Here is a 22,029-nt window from a genome sequence, read left to right as displayed (position 1 = left end):
GGAGTTGTAGTTCCTCCTCGCGCACGCGCCACGGGGGACTCCAAGTCCCGGCATGCAGCGCGGCGGCGCATGCGCCCTGGCCAGCGCGGCCTGTCGAGACTGGACGCCCAGTGTGACTCCCAGCGTATCGGCGGCAGGATGCTGCGGAGGAAGCCCACCCGGCTCGAACTGAAATTGGACGACATCGAGGAATTTGAGAGCATGAAGAAGGAGCTGGAGGTGAGCCCATTTAGGCCCGGGCCTTCTTGGAGCATCTTCTACTTGCCGGGGGTCCCAGCACCAGGCTCCACATTCACCTGTCCTCGCCTCTGAGTCAGAAGGTTGTGGGTTCAAGTCCCATTCCACAGACTTGAGCACAAAAATCCAGGCTGACACTCCAGTGCAGTGCTGACGGAGCGCTGCACTGTCGGGGATGCTGTCTTTCAGATGATGTTAAACCAAGGGCTTGTCTGCTACCTGGATGTAAAATATCCCAATGGCACTATTTTGAAGAAGAACATAGGAACAGGAGTAGGCCATTGAGCATCTTGAGCCAATTCCGCCATTCAATTCGATCGTGGCTGATTTGTGACCTAACTCCATATACCGGTCTTTGCCCCATATCCCTTTGGTTGACAAAAATCTATCAATCTCAGGTTTAAAATTAACATTAGAATCCTGAACCAGCAGAAATAGTTGCTCTCTTATCGACCCTATCCATTATCCTTAATATCTTGAAAACTTTGATCAGATCACCCTTTAGTTATAAAGGCCAGCATCCCATCAGCCTTTTCAATTATTTAACGTACCTTTTGTGTTCATGACATTTTAATGATCTGTACCTGGACCACCTCCAAGTCTCTTTGGGCCTCCACTATTTTAGCCTTTCACCATTTAGAAAGTACATTGTTCCATCCTTTTTAGATCCAAAGTGGATGACCTCACATTTGCCTACACTGAAATCCATTTGCCACAGTTTTGCCCATTCACTTAATCTGTCGCTATCCCTCTGTAATTTTATGCTTCCAGCTACACTGCCAACAATACCACCTATTTTTGTCTCTGCAAAATTTGGATGTATGATTTTTCTATGCCATCTAAGTCGTTAATAAACACTGTGAATACTTGAGGTCCCAACACAAATCCCTGAGGGACACCACTAGTCACATCCTGCCAATTTAAGTACCTACCTATTATCCCTATTGCCTGTCTTCTGCCGCTCAGCCAATTTCCTAATCAGGCCAATAATTTGCCTTCAATTCCATCTACCTTAGTTAACACTTCTTATGTGGGACTTTATCAAATGCCTTCTGGAAGTCCATATAAATAACATTCATAGACATTCCCCTGTCTACTACTTTCGTCACCTCCTCAACCAATTGAATCAGGTTTATCAGGCATGACCTACCTTTCACAAATCCATGCTGGCTCTCTCTAATCAACTGAAAATGTTCGAGGTGTTCAGTCACCCTATCGTTAATTATCGACTCTGCCAATTTCCCGACAACAGATGTTAGGCTAACTGGTCTATAATTCCCTGGTTTCCCTCTTGCGCCTTTCTTAAATAGCGGAGTGACATGTGCAATTTTCCAATCTAAAGGACGGTTCCTGAATCAAGAGAACTTTGGAAGATTATAGTTAGGGCATTTGCAATGTGCTCACCAGTTCTTTTAAAACCCTGGGATGGAAACCATCTGCTCCTGGGGATTTGTCACTCCTTAGTGCCATTATTTTCTTCATTACTGTTATTTTACTTACGTTAATTTTATTGAGACACTGTCCCTCATTCAATATAAGTTTACTTTGGATTTCTGGCATGCTATCCTCTTCCTCTACTGTGAATACTGATGCAAAGTAATTATTCAACATGTCCACCATTTCCTTATTATCATTGACAATATTACCGCTTTCAGTTTTTAAGGGGCCAACATTGCTCCTGACAACCCTCTTTTTCCAAATATAGTTGTAAAGATTCTTTGTGTGGATTTTGATCTCTTTCACGTTTCTTTTCATACTCCCTTTTTGTAGTTCTTACTATCTGTTTTGTGACCCGTGGCTGTTCTTTATATTTCCCATTCACCAGCATCTGTGCTATTTTTTGCATGCTTTTTCTTTTTGTTTTATGCTGTCCTTTACTTCTTTAGTTATTCATGGCTTTTATTTGGCAACGAGAGCTCTTGCCCCTCAGGGGTATAAACTGGTTCTGTATCACCTTAAATTCTTTTTTCAACATCTCCCACAGAACTTCTGTCGTTTTACCCATTAACAGGTTTTCCCACCTTACTGTGGACAGTCTCTGTTGTTGAAGTCGGCTGTACTTAAATCTAGAATCTTAGTCGCTGTTTCACGTTTCTCCCTTTCAGTCGCTACGTTGAAGTCAATCATATTTTAAAAAGGAGGCAGACAAAAAGCAGGAAACTATAAACCAGTTAGCCTAACGTTTGTGGCTGGGAAAATGTTGGAGTCCATTATTAAAGAAGCGGTAGCAGGACATTTGGAAAAGCATAATTCAGTCAGGCAGAGTCAGCATGGATTTATGAAGGAGAAGTCATGTTTGACAAATTTGCTGGAGTTCTTTGAGGAGGTAACGAACAGGGTGGATAAAGGGGAGCCAGTGGATGTGGTGTATTTGGACTTCCAGAAGGCATTTGACAAGGTGCCACATAAAAGGTTACTGCACAAGATAAAAGTTCTCGGGGTTGGGGGTAATATATTAGCATGGATAGAGGATTGGCTAGCTAACAGAAAACAGAGAGTCGAGATAAATGGTTCATTCTCTGATTGGTAACCAGTAACCAGTGGGGTGCCGCAGGGATCAGTGCTGGGACCCCAACTATTTACAAACTATATTAACGACTTGGAAGAAAGGACTGAGTGTAACGTAGCCAAGTTTGCTGACGATACAAAGATGGGAGGAAAAGCAATGTGTGAGGATGACACAAAAAATCTGCACAAGGACATAGACAGGCTAAGTGAGTGGGCAAAAATTTGGCAGATATAATTTTGGAAAGTGTGAGGTCATGCACTTTGGCAGAAAAAAGTCAAAGCACAAGTTATTATTTGAATGGGAAAAGATTGCAAAGTGCCGCACTACAGCGGGGCCTGGGGGTACTTGTGCATGAAATACCAAAGATAGTATGCAGATACAGCAAGTGATCATGTTTGGCCAATGGTATCTTTATTGCAAAGGGGATGGTGTATAAAAGCAGGGAAGTCTTGCTACGGCTTTACAAGGTATTTGGTGAGGCCACACCTGGAATACTGCGTGCAGTTTTGGTATCCATATTTACGAAAGGATATACTTGCTTTGGAGGCAGTTCAGAGAAGGTTAACTAGGTTGATTCCGGGGATGAGGGGGTTGACCTAAGGAAAGGTTGAGTAGGTTGGGCCTCTACATATTGGAGTTCAGAAGAATGAGAGGTGATCTTATTGAAACGTATAAGATTATGAGGGGGCTTGACAAGGTGGATGCAGAGAGGATGATCCCACTGATGGGGAGACTAGAAGTAGAGGGCATGATCTTAGAATAAGGGGCCGCCCATTTATAACAGAGACGAGGAATTTCTTCTGAGGGTTGTAAATCTGTGGAATTTGCAGCCTCGGAGAGCTGTGGAAGCTGGGACGTTGAATAAATTTAACACAGAAATAGACAGTTTCTTGAGCGATAAGGGAATATGGGGAGCGGGCAGGGTATTGGAGCTGAGTCATGATCAGAACAGCCATGATCTTATTGAATGGTGTAGGGGGTGGTGGGTTTTTCAGCCTTTTCTGACCTTGACGGTTCGAATCGTCCCACTCCCTGCATCTAGGGCTTGGAATTATTTAGGGGATGTGATAGATTTAGACAGACAACTGTTTGATGCAAGAACAAATATTTTATTTAGAAAATGCCACACTAATTAACTTAATAGCATATAACAAAATGTACAGAAAAAGGGGTAAAACGTATACGCAACAGGTACAGAGGTTATGCAGTGAAAAAAAAACACCTACCATCGCTACACTAACTAAGTTAGGCTCTGAAATTGCAGGGACTATGCTCACCAAAGGATTTCTCCACAATTTAGACCAGTTGCACACTGCTTTCTCTCTCCTCAATCTTGTGGATTCCTTGGCTGGTTGCGGTGTCTTCGGTATTAGCACTGGTCGACGTTTTGATGGTAAATAAGTTTTTTTTCCCTTGAGTCAGCGCTGGATGATTGTTGGGTTTTCAGTGACTCCGAGGCTCCTTGTTAGGTTCTTCTTGTTGCGTTGCTGTAACCTCGTGTGACAAGTTAGATGTTTCAAAGCCAGAGTCAAAGAGCCCAGAGTCCAAGTGCTTTTCCAGAGCGTTCTCGGGTATGTTTTTTCAAAAGTGTTTCCTCAGCCCAAAAGTTACCACCCAAGCTACCAGCAAGGCCCCCAGTTATACCTGAGAGGCTGCTTAAACTTTTGCGCCGAAACTCGGGTGCACAATTGATTTTTGATGACTGCTTTTGTGCGATTTTGGCAGGCTGATCAACTCTCATGTGATGAGCATGAGCATGATACAAGATTCACAAAGGTGTTGATGGGGTTTTCGAATGGTGCTGATAGAATGTAATCAGGTCTTGATACTGTCCACTGTGTGTTTTGCTGATGCCAGGGTTTTTCTGTATAGCCGTTTTAAGAACTATTAAAATATGTATGTATCTGGGTCCCTGGTTAGTGGGCTTTTGTTAGATTACTACTGTCTCCCTGGGGCCGGCCTGCCTCCCAGGTGGGTTAGCAACCCTATAAGGATCCCATTTCCCTATAAAGACCCAGCATACAATTTAAAATGTCCAAACTCAATCTAAAAGGCCCTAGTTTAATCTAAGGGTGCCTAATAGTGAGATATTTCTGTCCACATTTCTCCCCCAAAAGTCTAATACAGTCCCCTTTTAAATTCCAGACACATGTCCATTGAGTAGGGGGTCCCAGAATTTTCTGAATCCTACAGTCCTGCCTTTGACACTATTCCCTTATAGTGTCACCGTTGGTGAACAAAATTCCTAACATCCCAGAGCCAAACCTTCCCTCAATTACCGAGTTGAAAAAAAAACCCTCGAAACATTACATTTCCCTCACGAATACAATACATCAAGTATGCCTTTTGTGTTACAAGTTCCATTGGCAGAGGGGATCCAACCCCCCGCCCCCCCCCCCCCCCTCCACTCTTACATGTCACACATTCAATACATTTCAAGATTCAAGATTCTTCAAGGTACATTACCAACTTTCAGAGTAGACTCAAACATTACAAAATTTTAACGTACATTCCCTAGGCGTATCTTACAGCCGGGAGGTCAGTTACACATTAACCAAACATTCAGATTACACACCACTTCTATACAAAATAAAATACAGCACTTTATACAGAAAAAACTAAATAATACTTAAACGCCCAATATTTCCCTTTTAACCCAAACCCTGCGCTTCTACAGCAGGTGGTCTGGGACTTTAAATTGAAATAGAAATCCCTGCAATTGTACTGCCGTACCTCATATCCCTGTTCCATGTTTTACTTTCTCCCTCCACACAAATGTCTCGCAGCCTATTCAGGGCTCATTGAATACCCTCTGGTGCCGGGATCGGCGGCCTTTTTCCCTCTTCCTGCAACTAGTCCACAGTAAATACACTACAATGACAAGCTGACACAAAACAAGAGTATGGGAGGCAATCCGAATCCATGGAGGGACTTCTATGTTCTTCATCAAATCCCACCAGGGTGGAACTTTTATCTGTGTGATTTTCCTCCCAACTTGCACTGTTTTCTGTTCTAGCGTGTAGAAATGTTTCTGGGACACTTTGTTTCTGGGACACTTCCACTGCCTTGAGCAGAGCGGTGAGATGTTCAGGCAGAGGGGAGATTGTATACCTGAAATGTGCAACATAATTTTGCAGGTTTGTTATATTGCTCCTGACAATGAAGTGAATGGTAGAGAGTTCAGGAATGGGTAATATTTGTTCCTGGGCCACTTGAACTTCTGCCTCAGGTTTAAAACAGAAACTGCTTTCTCTCACCGGGCACCAGATGTAGGGTCTGTGTGGATAGTGGGGCGCACTGGTGGAGACACAATGGGCCCAAGTTTCCACAGGATAAAAAACGGGCGCCCCTCCGAGCTGGGCGCCCGTTTTTCACGCCTAAAACGGCGCCAGAAAAAAAAGTGCTATTCTCGAGCGCTTTGCAGCTCCTTGTCTGTTTGGCGCGGCGCCCAGGGGGGCGGAGCCTACACTCGCATCGATTTTGTAAGTGGGAGGGGGCGGGTACTATTTAAATTAGTTCTTTTCCTGCCGGCAACGGTGCGCTTTGGAGTGTTCGCGCATGCTCAGTGTGGAAAAAAAACATTGGCACTCGGCCATTTTTGTAGTTCTTTGTAGCTGTTTAATTTTTGAACATTTTTTTATAAAATCACATTGCCATCAGCACTTGCAGCCTTCTCACTGTCTCCTTCCCCTCCCTTGCGCGGCAACAAGCCGCTGTCTCCTTCCCCTCCCTCCCCTTCGCGGCAACAAACCGCTTTCTCCTCCCCCCCCCCCCCCCTCCCGCTCAGCGGCACGAACGGACGAACGGCTGCAGAATTCTCCCTGGCTGAAGCACTTTCACACAGGTAGGAAGATGGTTTATTTAATCTTTTCTTTGCTTATAAATGTTTATTCAGGTTGGATTTATTTATATAATATTTGTATAAGTATAAATAAGGATTCATTATAGAATTTAATGACTTCCCTTCCCCCCCACCTCGTTCTGGACGCCTAATTTGTAACCTGCGCCTGATTTTTTAATGTGTAGAACAGGTTTTTTCAGTTCTACAAAAATCTTCACTTGCTCCATTCTACTTTAGTTTGGAGTACGTTTTCACTGTGGAAACTTTCAAATCAGGCGTCAGTGGCCGGACACGCCCCCTTTTGAAGAAAAAATTCTGTTCCAAAGTAGAACTGTTCTACCTGACTAGAACTGCAGAAAAAAAAATGTGGAGAATTGTGATTTCTAAGATAGTCCGTTCTCCACCAGTTGCTCCTAAAAATCAGGCGCAAATCATGTGGAAACTTGGGCCCAATATGTCCCACCCCCTGTGTATGTCACTTGTGGAGGAACGTAGTCTTGGGCTATCACCTCCATAGTGCAGTTGATATGCCGTGTGCCAGCAGCTTTAAACCTGCATTGTGATCTTGCATAGGCGTTCAAGTGCTGGGGGCACAGTATTACATGTGCACCTCGGCTCCGGCACCCGGAGAGGTCAGTATCTGTCATAGCGTGCTCTCACTTTATGACATAAGGTGGGACCGCTGTGAAACGAATGTGTGCTCCTCCCTGAATGACCCCTATATTCTCCACTCTGTAAACAGGTGCTGGTCGGGATGTCTCACTCATGACTGGCATCCTGACCACTACCCCCATAAGTGTATGGTTGGACCGTCCGCAGTCTACTGGTACAGGGTAGGCTTCAGAGGCTAGACGGAGCTGACACAGACTTAGTGAATGACTATATGGGTGGAATGCTGCGAGGTGCTTGTTACTGATCCAGGAGGGGCCTTGACCTTGGCTCAAGTCCTCCAGGTTACTGCGGCCCCCGCCCAGCAACCATGCCCCGTACAGCACGCACACCTCATTCTGTGCCGCCTGATCCGAAGCATTCCAATCCTCCTGTATCAGTGCATTCACAGTCTTTGCGTGTCTTTCTAGCTCTTCAATAATATCTTTTAAATGGACCGTCATAATTTGGTCCTCGTGTAGCTCTGAGCCCACCACTATATTCTCATCCCCCGTTATTTTGCGTAACTGATCTTTAAGTCCATTAATTTGAATCTGGAGTTCCACATCGTCCATGCTGTTGACGACTGAGGACCCAGTGTTATAAGCCGTAAAAATATCGTTCCACGTCCCCCTTCTCTGCCTCCCTGTACCACTATTTTGCTCTGTGGGAAAGCTGTAAAAATGTTCTTTATCCAGCTCCCCCAAGTCTAGCTCGTAGAAATGTCGAAACATATCCCGAAGTAGAGCTTGATCCAATCGCTCTGTCTCCTTGGGGCACCATGCCGGTAAGTGGAGTTCTGTCAGATTTATTATTACAGATGCCACTGCATAGTGTACCCCCTGGTATAGGATTGTGGGTATTAAAACTAGCCTGTTCCCTGGTCCCTTGGTAGTTGTGGGACACCTCTCTAGTATGGTCTTAGCTGGCGGGGTGGTCGGTGGGGGCCTTCTAGGGTGTGCGACTAACTCCGTGGCATTTATTCGGGTCGGGGGACGTGGGATCACACAGGCATATAGGCTTTGGTCCCACACCATCCCCTTCCCTGAATCCTGCCACTGTCTAATGAACACTATAGAGATGCCTGCTGGACAGACCTTCTCCGAACCCCACATGCACACATACATTCCTTGCTCTGACTCACACCATTTATCCCAACATACTCTCACTCCGTCTGGGACACTCGTAATGGTCCGGTATCATTGTTAAGTCGTTCCCATCCAGCTTCCTGGTCCCCCGTGTCCTTGCTCAGCTTTCTGAGCCACCATCACCTACCCAGGGGAATCTGTCCTCTACAACTCAAACACACTCTCTTTCCTTCCGTCACCCTAACCTGGGAGGCAACAATCTGTACCCCTGGGTATGGGAGGGACGCCTCCCTGTAAGTAAACCCGGCCTGGCCTAGGGTATTTGGTCGAATTGGACCCCAGCCATCCTGGCCACCTTCCCTCGCGATGATAGATGGCGACCTCACTCGCGCCTCGAGTACTATCCCCGGTAGTAACGGTGGCCGCTCTTCCACCCGAGCACCCAAAGATCCGGGACTCCTCGACATCACCTCTTTTGCCAGTGCTTGCCCCCAGTAGGGCGAGTAGGAACAGGATTCCTTCCATCATTTCTGGCTTTCCTGGAGGGGGTCATACAACAGACAGCCTTGCCTTTGAGAAAACGTTCTCTGGCTTGGCTACAAGGTAATCTTATTCAAATTTAAACTTGAAAGCTCTAAAATCCAAAACCAAACCACTAACTTAAAACTCAAAACCCCTTTAACTTAGATACTAACTTAAACCAAAGCTATATACAGCGCCACCTGTCACCGGGTGGCCAGGTTACATCCTGGATGTCCTGTGCCTTCTGCAGTATCTGGGCAGCATTTGTACCGGGGATCATGGCGTCCTAGGCCGTGAGACTCGGTTACTCCTTCTCACAGGGTCGGTACTCGGGGGTTTTTCCAAGTCCCATACAATAGGTGGGATGGCCCTTCCCTCTATGCAGTGAACAGCTAACCCTAAAGCTAGTGGGACTACTATCTCCCTTGTTGGTTCCCCATAGTCGGAACCTATGTCCGGTGGGGCTGCTACTTCCCCCACAAGCTTCCCATAATCGGGTTCAGTGCCTAGTGGGGCTGTTACCTCTGTTGTGGGCTCATTTCCTTCAGAGGCTATGACTGGTGGGCTGCTGCCTCCCCTGCCGGTTCCCTACAGTCGAGCATTGCAGGCCTGGGACCTTTTGCCCCGTAAGCGGTCTCCCGCCTACCGCAGTCTTTGCTTCCTGGAGTCCCTCTTGGGACGGAGCAGTCTGTATCATAAGGTAGGGGCCCGTGGGAACCTGGGCTGCGGGGTGCGGAAGGTCCTTCTAAGGCCTTCGAGTACCTGGGGCTTGTACGAATCCCAAACTATAGGTGGAACAGCCTCTCCAGTAATGTAGCTCATGGCCCCCACTACCCCTGTGGTTCCTCCACAGTCCGAGGCTGCCAGCTGGGGGCACTTGTCCTGAGGTCGGCTCACCCCTCCCAGCTGCCCTTTGTGCTTAGCTGACCCTGGGTTGTACAGCTTGCATTGGTTGATGTGGAACCATTTCGTGCAGCGAGGCAATTTGATGGCGTACACCATGGGGCTTCCTTTATCAACAATATTGTATGGCCCCATGTACAGTGCTTCAAAAACCCCAACCCGCGCGAAGTTCCTTACCATCACCTGATCCCCTACCGCCCATTCGTGGTGTCTACGGGGTTCCAACAGCAATCGGTTACTCCTGTGCTGCCTCCCCATGTTACCAGCAGCCTGCCAGTGAATCTGTTTGAGGTGCTCAAACATGCCTTGGGTGAGTCTCCCGTCTCCTTTCGCACCCTCCTTTATAGTCCAATTCAGTCGCTCCACAGGGCCCGATGACTGCGGGTTGTGGGCGATATGCCATTTCCCCTTGATGCCGAACACCTTAAGGGTGGCTTGCATCACCTTCCCGGTTAAATGACTTCCCTGGCTGTCCTTAGTGCAGTCGCTGTGTGGCACGGGAAGGCTTCCACCCATTTGGAGAAAGCATCTACCAAAGCCAGGCAGTATTTGTATCCTCCCTGGGTGGTGGGTAAGGGCCCAATGTAGTCGATCTGAATCGACTGCCATGGTCCCTCTACCCTTCTGATATGCCCCATGGACACTTTCCTTTTCTGGGGGTCAGGGTTGATGGCTGCACACACCAAACACTCCGAGCAAAACTGCTGGACATCCCTGAGTCCCGGCTAACACCCTGCCTGTTCCACCCGTTGCCAGGTAGTCTCAGGTCTGGGGTGTCTGGCTCATGGACCCTCGTGGGTCAGTTGGAGGAATTCCCTTTGGTGCTGCTGTGGAACAATCCACTGATCCCCATGGAACAACATGCCTTCCTTTACAGCCACTTTAGCTGCGCCGTACGGACTCTCTACTTTCTCCCCATTGGCTAGCAAACTCAAGACAGATCTCGGGGCAGAGTCCTGCGCCTGAACCGTTTTAAGGTCTGGGGACAATGCTACCCCTGCACTCCCTTGTGTCCTGTCTCTGCCCCTAATTGCTGCCACGGGTCCTAAATTGTACGGGTCCCAGAAACTGCCCGTACGAGCAACCTCTTTAGCTAGGGTGTCTGCCCGCTGGTTACCCTCCCCACGAGGTTCGGCCTTTGAGTGGGCCTTTACCTTATGTATATACACCTGCCCTTCACTGCCTATAGCCCGCATGATTCTCTTCAGCAACGGTTTGGTTGCAAGGGGTTTCCCGTCCGCAGATGTATACCTGTGACGGGACCAGATGGCCAGGTATTCTGTACACGAATTGCAGGTAAACATGCTATCTGAACAAATAGTGTACGGGGTAGGGAACTCCTCGGGCTGGGTCACAACGTACACCACCACCGACAGTTCGGCATGCTGGGCGCTCATGGTGCTCGGGAGCTTAATCGCCAGGGCAATGCCTGCCCGTGGGTCATAGATCCCGCAGCCCGTGAGTCGCTTGCCTGCCGACACTGCTGGAGCCATCAACGTAGATTTTGCGGCCTGTGGGATGGTATCCCGGCCCGAAATCCTACATCGACGTCCCATACCCCTCCTATGGAACACCTATGGGCCACCCCTGAGTAGATCATATCGGCTGCTAGTCTAGGCTCGCAAAGACCTTTCACCTTTAAGTCTATTTGGGAGAGAAGTAGGGTCCAGCGAGCAATGCGGGCATTGCTCACTGTCCCGTCTTTAATTCTCCCATCTAGGAGCATTTGGGTAGGCGTGTGATGGGTGAGGAGCGTAATTGGAGACCCCCCTGTAAAGATAAGGGATCTTTTTACTGTCCAATGAGTGGCGAGGAGGTGTCTCTCACAGTTGGAGTATGCCTTCTCCACATCTGTGAGGACCCTGGAGGAGTAGACCACCGGTCTGAGCTGGCCATGTCACTCCTGAAGCAGCACTGCACTCAGGCTATTCCCACTGGCTGCTACCTCCAGGAAAAACTCCTCATCCCCATCAATAGCCCCTAAAGCTGGCGCGGTTTGCAGGTTTTTTTTTTAATTGAGTGAATGCCTCCTCCTAGCTTTTATCCCAGTCCCACTCCACTCCTTTGTGAAGGAGTCGGAGTAGGGGGGTTACTTTGGCTCTGTAGTCCTCAATGAAATCCCTGCAGTAACCGGTAAGCCCTAGGAAAGATCTTACTCAAGAACAGAACGAGGGGCTGGCAATTCCTGCACTGCTTCTCTCCTGGCCTTATCTATAGCCCTCTCGCCTGCGCACACAGTCAGCCCCAGGAATTTTATTTCTGGCTGGCTGATCTGCTCCTTCTTTAGGTTGACTTTAAAACCCTCTTCCTTTAGCAGTCCCAGCAGTTCAGCCAGCAGGGGGCTGTGCTCCTCACCCTTGTCGGTGAATAGGAGCAGGTCATCCACATACTGTACCAACTGCTGGGACTTGCTGAAGTGTTTTAGACAATTGGCCATGCATTGGTGGAATATACTGGGCTCACGTGTATTGCTGGCCCTTGAAGGTAAAAGCAAATTTGTACTGGTCCCCTCTCTTTAACGGGATGGACCAAAAACCTTTTGAGATATCCAGCACCGTGGAGGTGCACGCGGGTGCCGGTATGCTTCCAATTAGGTCGGCGACTGCAGCAACCGTGGGCGTGCAGGCTGGGATATTGCGGTAGTCCACAGTGGCTCTCCACAAATTGTCCTGTTTCCTAACCGGTCAAAGTGGTGAGTTCATGTGGGTGGCTATCGGCCTCAACACTCCCTGTGTGACTAGGGAACCCAGGGCAATCTCCAGGGCTGCCTCCACCTCCCTGGGGAAATTATACTGTTTTTGGGGTCTGGCCATAGGATCCCCATCTACGCTAACCACAACCCCTGTTACCCTTCCACAATTATGCTTGTGGGTGGCGAATGTACTGAGATTTGCCCGCAAAAACGCTGATACTCTCTGGGGGTACTGCTTACCAGTAACTGGAGGTCATAGCCGTCTTTTGGCTTTATCGTGCATAGGGTCCCTTTGCCTTGTATCCCCGGGATCACTACAGCTTCTTTCTCTTCCGCCGTGCACACCGCTCCCCATAGACAATGATTTCTAAGATCCACTAGGACCTTGTGGCCAATAATGAAATCTGTGCCTAGGATCCCTGTTCCCTCTTTCTCCCACTTCACTTGGTGTGGAGTGCTCCTAAATCAATTGATAGTGAAATGGAGAACGAGCCAGCCTGCTCGTTAACCTGTGAACCCTAACAAGGAATACGGGACTCCGTTCGACAGAGGTGAGGTGTTTGGGTTATCCGCATAGACGATGGTGCTGGAAGCACCAGTGTCTAGCAGATAGGTCCCTTTAACTCTCTCCACTTCCATTATCACGCAAGGCCGTTTCCACACATCATATTGTAAAGGGCACAGGTATACAGGCTGCGCTGGCTCTAGTCATGGATCAGGATTAGGTGGGGCAGATGGGGTTGTGCTGGTGGCTACAGTTACCTTCCCTGAGCCCATTATCATAGTTCGGAGTGTGGCCACAATCTCATCGAAACTGCCAGAGGGATTGTGTGCCACAGGTCTGGATTTTTGGGCCGGGGCTGTTAAGCCTTTTGTGGCAGGGAAATCCTTTAAGGGTGGGGATTCCTTTCCTGCCCTATCTTTCCAAGGATTTTGGCAATCCTTACGCCAGTGTCCACTTTTTCTGCACCCATAGCACGTACACTTTGAGTCGGAAGGGCTTCCCCTCCTTCCTGGTGCCATTCTCTCCTGGAATTACTGGGCTGGATCTCGTGGACCTTTCCTTCTTGTGGGGCCTCAACTGTCCCTCTGCCGTTCCAGTAAGCCAGGGTTAACTGTCTAACCACTGACTCCTCGGTAACGGTAGGGTCTCTGGGGTGGAACCACAGCTCGCTTTACCCTTTACTCATGGCAGGCAGTTAGCCACTAGGCTGCGAAGCCAGTGAGCTGTTGGTTCCTGGTCCAGGTGTTCCCGGTCGAGATCTCCTCCACATGCTCTCTTGTAGACGGACCACAGCCTGTCTGCGAAAGCCTGTGGAGTTTCGCCTGCCTGTTGCAGGGTTTTCTCGACCCGGGAAAATGGACTTCCATCATTTATGTCCAGAACCTCTAACACCTCTTCTTGGAAATCGCAGCGTATGTGCTCTGCCCCTTCTTGCTATCTGCAGAGAGGGCCTGGTATACCTTGCGATCCAAGGAGAAAAGCAGCATTTTATCCTGATCAGTCTCATCGCAGCCGTTTATACCGGCTGCCTGCTCTATGTCCATAAAATGGACCAAGGGGTCCCCATGAGGGGTTCACTTTTCTAAATGAGCTACATTGCCCGGAGCTGCTGGGTTCCATGGGGGATTACACATTGGCTCTCCAGGGCCCCTTGTCCCTGACCACCGTTGCCGGCACCATACTTTTGTTGTCGAATCGGGCACATCGGCTCCGGTCCTGACACCCCTTGTATTTCCTCGGTGCCGCGCGCTCTCTGTACTGCCAGACTTAACCTCGGTAGGGCTATAGGCGGTGGTCGGTTGCCCCTTTCTGCCACTCTATCCTTCTCCCCCTCTACTCCCCCTTGCTCCTGCACATCTCCCTTAGGAGCACTTGGGCTTATCAGGCATACCAACCCCTTAGCATTAGATAGGGCCTGGGTTAAACTTTTTATCTTGGCCTCACAGGGCCCATGATCCTCCACCCCAAAGCCCTTGCTACTGGCTACTTTATAGGCTGCCTGCACATCCCGTATCCTCTCCTCCTATTCTCTTATTGCTTTTGTTAGGTGGGCACTTTCCTCCCGCAGCGCTAGCTCATTCCCCTTTGTCTCTGTTACTTGGCATTGGAAATAGTCCTGCTTATTCCTGTGGGGCTCCTCTAGCTGTAATTTGCTATGCTTTTGTTTAGTTAATTCCTCAAACATTTTCTCTCCTGCCATAGCCTTTACGGCTGAGTGCTCTTCGGATTCCCGGAGCTCTGCTACCAATTTCTTGACCTTCCTATCCAGCAACTGGATCTGTCTTTGGTAGCAGACCAACCAAATAGCCTTCTCTATTGACCTTTTATGGTCCTTGCTCTCGGTCCACTTAGCAGCTGCGTCCACTGGACGCTCAGCCCGTAACAGGCTTATGACCCATTTTTTGGTAATATTTACTTTCTTAAATACATATTCGGAGATTCTTTCCTCCATTTTTGTTCTTTCCACCAGAACCGAGTCTACATTCTCACAACTCTTTTTGTACCAAGCTCCTACCTGGCTCGCCATTAGGTTGGGTGTGGTGGGTTTGTCAGCTTTTTCTGACCATGACGGCTTGAATCGTCCCACTCGCTGGTTCTAGGGGTTGGAATTATTTAGGGGATGTGATAGATGTAGACAGACAACTGTTTGGTGTAAGAACAAATATTTTATTTAGAAAATAGCACACCACACCACAAAGTTAGGCTCTGAAATTGCAGGGACTATGCTCACCAAAGGATTTCTCCACAATTTAGACCAGTTGCACACTGCTTTCTCTCTCCTCAATCTTGTGGATTCCTTGGCTGGTTGCGGTGTCTTCGGTATTAGCACTGGTCGACGTTTTGATGGTAAATAAGTTTTTTTTCCCTTGAGTCAGCGCTGGATGATTGTTGGGTTTTCAGTGACTCCGAGGCTCCTTGTTAGGTTCTTCATGTTGCGTTGCTGTAACCTCGTTTGACAAATTAGATGTTTCAAAGCCAGAGTCAAAGAGCCCAGAGTCCAAGTGCTTTTCCAGAGCGTTCTCGGGTACGTTTCTTCAAAAATGTTTCCTCAGCCCAAAAGTTACCACCCAAGCTACCAGCAAGGCCCCCAGTTATACCTGAGAGGCTGCTTAAACTTTCGCGCCAAAACTCGGGTACACAATTGATTTTTGATGACTGCTTTTGTGCGATTTTGGCAGGCTGATCCACTCTCATGTGATCCCTTTGTGAGAATTTTGGTGGGCTGATTGAGCATTAGCAAGATATAAGATTCACAAAGGTGTTGATGGGGTTTTCGAATGGTGCTGATAGAATGTAATCAGGTCTTGATACTGTCCACTATGTGTTTTGCTGATGCCAGGGTTTTTCTGTATAGCCGTTTTAAGAACTATTAAAATATGTATGTATCTGGGTCCCTGGTTAGTGGACTTTTGTTAGATTGTTAATGTCTCCCTGGGACCTGCCTCCCAGGTGGGTTAGCAACCCTATAAGGATCCCATTTCCCGATGCAGACCCAGCATACAATTTAAAATGTCCAAACTCAATCTAAAAGGCCCTAGTTTAATCCAAAGGTGCCTAATAGTGAGATATTTCTGTCCACATTTCTCCTCCAAAAGTCTTAAGACAGTTCCCTTTTAAATTCCAGACACATGTCCATTGAGTAGGGGCTCCCAGAATTTTCTGAATCCTACAATGGCGGAGCAGGCTCGAGGGGCCGTATGGCCTACCCCTGTTAGGTATTGGTGGGGCCATGCAGTATTCCGGATGTGTCCTCACCAATACCTTGTATAACTGTAGTAAGACTTCCCTGCTTTTATACTCCATCCCTTTTGCAATAAAGGCCAAAATACCATTGGCCTTCCTGATCACTTGCTGTCCCTGCATACTATCCTTTTGTGTTTTATGCACAAGTACCCCCAGGTCCCGCTGTACTGCGGCACTTTGCAATCTTTCTCCATTTAAAGAATAACTTGCTTTTTGATTTTTTTTCTGCCAAAGTGCATGACCTCGCACTTTCCGAAATTATATTCCATCTGCCAAATTTTTGCCCACTCACTTAGCCTGTCTATGTACTTTTGCAGATTTTTTGTGTCCTTCTCACTCATTGCGTTTCCTCCCATCTTTGTATCGTCAGCAAACTTGGCTACGTTGCACTCGGTCCCTTCTTCCAAGTCATTAATATAGATTGTAAATAGTTGGGGTCCCAGCACTGATCCCTGCGGCACCCCATTAGTTACTGGTTGCCAACCAGAGAATGAACCATTTATCCTGACTCTCTGTTTTCTGTTAGTTAGCCGATCCTCTAGCCATGCTAATATATTACCCCCAACCCCCGTGAACTTTTATCTTGTGCAGTAACCTTTTATGTTTGCCATTGGATAAACATTCACACACAGTTGGGCTGTTAACTAAATCTGGCTCATTACTCATTACTAAATCTAATATGGCATGCCCCCTTGTTGCCTCGAACACATATTGTTGTAGAAAACTATCCCAGACACACTCAAGAAATTCACAACCTTTCTGACAGATGCTAGTCTGCTTATACCAATCTGTATTAAAAGCAGGGGTGTTCTCCCCAGTGTCCTGGCCAATATTTATCCCTCAACCAACATCACTTTAAAAAAAAAACAGATTATCTGGTAATTATCACGTTGTTTGTGGGAGCTTGCTGTGCGCAAATTGGCTGCCGTGTTTCTTACATTACAACAGTAACTACACTTCAAAAAGTACTTCATTGGCTATAAAGCGCTTTGGAACTTCCGGTGGTCGTCAAAGGCGCTATATAGGTGCAAGTATTTCCTTTTTTTTTAAAAGAGATCCCGCCATGATCTGGCTTTGCCTCTGCGACCGCTTGCCCATGCTCGCTCTCTGTCCCAGGTCCTCCACACCACCTCCTGTGGCAGAGTCTGGAGTCAGCACTTGGAATGTGGGATTCCCTGTTACCAAAGCAGAGCCAAAGGGAATTGGCTAGTCGTTTCGAAATGGGCACAAGAGAGTAAGATTAGACTAAGTGGAGAAAAACACAGATGAAGACTGGATGAGCTGAACAGCCTGTTTCTGTGCTGTAACCCCTTTCCCAAAACCTTGACACATCTCTTCCCTATTTCCAAAAATACAACCATGTCTTTGGGGCCGAATCCTCCTCCCAAACACTTGCCGATCAGTTCTGGTTTGTAAAGCGTCTTGAGTCAGATTGCAGAAATAAGAGAAAATAGTTGCAGGGAGATGGCACTGCTCTGTCACTGAGCACCCTGAGCTGGGCGGCAGGGTTCACCTTATAGTAGCCACATGTCCTTGCTAAAGCTTCTCAGAAAATCTGGATTAGGCAGTGGGTGATGAGAACCCCTGGAATTAGATGCCTAGAACATCAAACAGTCCTGGGTGGACTTCCACATGCTGAAGGTGGGTGTCTGTCATTTAACTGATGAGGAAACTCAGAGAAGTGAGACAACAGCTGCAAGATGGCCTTGCTGGAGGCCGGGAATGAGAACACACACGTTTGCAGCTGACCATGATTGGGTTGTACAAAGGAAAGCAGCTGCTACTGCAGCTTTGCACCTCCGCCTAACTGATGGATGGTGTATCTGTGCGGTGTTGCATTCTGGAAGATGGTGGAATTGCATTCACCTGTTGTACAGTGAGTTGTGTTGCTCACCATGCTTGTTGTTTACAGTCCCCCTACGAGGACTCAAACCCACATTTGTCAGTTGCCTGGTGACCCTGGGGAGAGGGTTGGCGGAGGTGAAAAAGAAAGAAGGAAAGACTTCGATTTATATAGCGCCTTTCACGACCACCGGGTGTCGCAAAGCCCTTTACAGCCAATTAAGTACTTTTGAAGTGCAGTCACTGTTGTAATGTGGGAAGATAAACAGAATCCCAGGGTTCGAGTTGGTTTCGAGATGACACATCTGGTGATGGAAGATTGGAAGTGAATCATCCCTGTGTAACAAACTCCGTAATCTATTACCTGAGCCATGTAGGCCCACAAAGACCAGGACACTCAGTAATTAACCATCCAGTCTAGCTTACTATTGGGACCTGAAGGTTCAGCCGTGTCAATGGGCACTGGGATTCTTCTGTCAGTTCCACATAACCCTACAAACCACGGAAGGTGGCATGGCTTGACAAGCAGCATGCAACTTATCAGTCCCCTGTGCTGCATGATTGTAACTGGTTAAATTCCAGCAGGATCCCTGCATGTACTCGGGATTCCCTTAGCCTTTGCTCTTGCCAACCTGTACCTAAGCTCTATGGGAAAAGCATGTGCCCTGCATTGGGCAAACACGTATGTAGATTTCTCACTGGCTTGGTTTGGAGACTCTTAGCCACGGTGATGGGTTTCCACATATTAGACATCTGGCTGACTTATTAAAAAGAGTCAACAGGCATGGTGGTGCTCAGGCTCCTTAGAGCTTTGAGCAGTTTTAGGTGTGGGGCCTAAAGCTTGTTTCTGTCCCAGTCCCCAACCGTGGCTGATTCTCTGGTTTATTTCCCATTTGATTCCAAGTTGAGCAACGCCTGTAGCTTCTGTCTGGAGTGTTTAACCCCAAGAACCTGGGGCTATGGGAGCACCTGGTAAATTCTCAACGTGCTCTGGTCTGTCTGCAGAATCGGAAGAAGCAGCAGCGTGAGGAGGGCGAAATGGTGAGCTCCAGTGACGTGGACAGTGCTAATGGAGCAAGGGACGACGCTAAAGTCCGAGAGAAGATAAACGAGCGAATCGGATACCGATCCAATCCTCACATCAACAAACCCTTCTCCCTGTTTGGGAACCTCCACTGATGGCTATTGGCAGGGACATGCATGGAGTGGGCAGGTTCACCCTGCTTTGGAACTTGTACCTGAGTATTTCGAGGATCGTGAATTCAAGGACCTGGAGCTGTCCGTGTTCTGGGGCAAATTTGGTGCACTGATGGCTTACCTGCTGAGGATAGTGCCGAACATAGGATTAAAATGGTGTGAAAATCACTGACCCGGCTATGTACCCTGTAAATATTTCCACAAAGTGTCTTATAAAAAGGTAATGACCTGGTGTTTCGATTTTATTAGAAATGGCTTGTATTGTTAAGTCCTCCAATTGATTACCACACCACTCTGGATTTTACACAAATGGAATAATTTCATCAATAACAACAAGGATAATAAATGCGTACCAGATGTTTACATGTCCACTAATTCTCCGGTTGAATTTATTTTGAAGTTAAGGAGGTGGGGGTTAATTATCTTGGATTTTCCAGTCAGTGTTATTTTAACACATGGATACTGTCAGCATTAAAAAAACAGTGACCAGAAAACCCAGGGTTTGCTATTCTTCCCTACCCTACACTGCACAATGTGTGGCTGAGACGGTTAGGCCTGCATTTGTGACACCAAATCCCATCCAGAACAGTAATTGGGTAATTCCCCCGCCAATCATGCCTGGAGTGACTGGGATTAATTTGACGCACGGAATTTGTTTCTATAACTATCCTGCACTCACTGCAGTTTGCTAGAGAAATCACCCGACTTTTATTGAGCAGTTGCTGCAGTTCGGAGATACTCTGTAAATAAATTTTGCTACGATATTTGCTGTAAAATACAGCAGAACTTACAGCAAACAGTGTAAGTCTGGCTTAGGTAACTCATTATGTCATTGGCTGACAGTAGTAGCACTAGACACTCCAGAAGGTTAGCATGATCTGTTCCTGGGCCTCACCTGTGACTCAGAAGCATTGCACAAAGGTGTGCAAGACTCCTCTAACTCTCACACACACACAAGGCAGTGAATTGCCCTACCCTCCATGTGCTTTAACTTCAGAGGCAATTAGTGGTTCATGGTTGTGAATCAGTACCCACCACTTTATGGTGGTTTGTTTTTAATGTTATGTTTTGAATATTATCTTGCTGCATTTTAACCCATGGGTTAATATTCATTACAATAATGTCAACAACTGCACTGCAGCAACTCACCAAGGCTTCTTCAACAGCACCTCCCAAACCCGTGACCACAACACCTAGTTGGACAAGGGTAGCAGGTGCATGGTGACATGGGGCTATCGAGCTCTGTTATAATTAAAGGGTTAAGAATGGATCTCAGAATTAAAACGAGCTAACATAGGCTTTTGTAGTGGTCAACTTTATAAGGGTGTTTAAAGGGAAATAACATATCAAAATCATTTATTGTTACAAGCTGTATAACCTGAGGACAATTACAGGAGGCCCAGAGGGACAGTTAAACAGGGCAAAGGGTCAAAAGTGACACAATGGAAAAACTCCATCTGGTCAAGGCAGAGAGATAAGATAACATTCCAATGTGCTAATGAACTTTTGGGACACAGTGAGGTTTATTGAAAAGTACTGGAGATAGGCATGGTCAGGATTGTACCTTTACTTTGAGTGACAAGGATTTTGACCATTCAAATCAATGTATGTCTCATGTATTGAATGTCTGGCCATTATAGGCTGAGGAACTGTATAAAAACCCTGTGTCTTTGTTCAGAGAGAGCAAGTGAGGACAGTTCGGCAACAGGTTGACTGCAGACTTGACTCTCCCTTGCAAGAAATTAAAGACTGCTTGAATCTTCAAATCCAGACCTGGTATTGAGTGTTCATTTTAAATACTCCACTACAATTGTCACTGCGAGCCTCAAGCGGGCGGCGGACACCGGCTGATGGATGCCATGTCAAAGGCGTGAGTATGCTTTAATTACCACGCACAGTTAGGACAAGGGCAGAAATCTGTCTGGTGTCAGCTGCCTGAGAGATCCGAATCTGCAGGTCTGGTCGAGACTTCAAGTAGTCAGCGGAAGATCCCAGGTGAAACAATTGTGATCGGTTACATAGAAGTGTGCCTGTGTAACGTTGCGATTGATAATTGATAAGGTTGCAAGTAACGGTCTCACTCGTGAGGAATAAGTAAGGGACGTACCGCTGACAACCAATACGGTTGCAAGTATTAGTCTCACTTAGGGCGAGTAAGTAAGGGACGTACTGCTGGCAACCTATAGCCATGGGAAGTGAGAAACTCGAGTGGGGGCCAGGGGTCCCTGACACGGTAGCTAACAGACAAAAATCGAAAACTAATTGAAATAATGATTAAACAAAATTGGAAACTAGACGACCCACCCACTGAACAAAGAAAATGGTGGGAGTCGGAAAAGAAACAAGGAGGAGAAAGCCCTCGTTTTAGTCACTCGCTCGTATTATGAATTAAGTAAATGGACTAGACTATTGACTGACTGAGAAAGTAATGAAATAAACTGACAGTAGATGTGATGACAACAACATCCATCAGGACACATAAAAAGGAACACTTGCCAGCAGCCCCCATCAATTAGAAACAGTGGGGAGATGGGGTAGGACACCCGAAGTCTGTTATGTGGTGGAAATGTAGAGAGAGAGAAGCTCTTATGTAATGCAAGAAATGAGAGGTCGAAGTTAGTTGCTACAGTGACCGTTTTTTTTAAAAAAGCAGGAAGCAATTCTAAAAGATGTTCAGTGGGAATCCAAACCATGAATTGTAGGCATTTAGCAGCAAAAAGTGCTTAAAAACTACAGGGGCAACAGATTATGGTGCAGATTATAAAACAAACATTAAATTCCTGAGACATTGGAACCGGTTCT

General features: G+C 47.2%; 1 protein-coding gene across 1 annotated transcript; it reads left to right on the top strand.

Annotated features, from left to right (window-relative positions):
* The first annotated feature begins 58 nt into the window (after nucleotides 1-58).
* On the top strand, nucleotides 59-20,993 carry cdc26 (cell division cycle 26 homolog). The gene is made up of 2 exons (XM_070862890.1): nucleotides 59-219; nucleotides 19,036-20,993. Exons 1-2 carry the CDS (start codon nucleotides 70-72, stop codon nucleotides 19,207-19,209), a joined length of 324 nt encoding a protein of 107 aa, XP_070718991.1. The 5' UTR covers nucleotides 59-69; the 3' UTR covers nucleotides 19,210-20,993.
* The last annotated feature ends 1,036 nt before the right edge of the window (nucleotides 20,994-22,029 follow it).

The sequence above is a fragment of the Pristiophorus japonicus genome, chromosome 20 (assembly GCF_044704955.1).
Source record: "Pristiophorus japonicus isolate sPriJap1 chromosome 20, sPriJap1.hap1, whole genome shotgun sequence".
NCBI lineage: Eukaryota > Metazoa > Chordata > Chondrichthyes > Pristiophoridae > Pristiophorus > Pristiophorus japonicus.
Note: the sequence above shows the minus strand (reverse complement) of the source record. Positions and strands in the feature narration are given on the sequence as shown.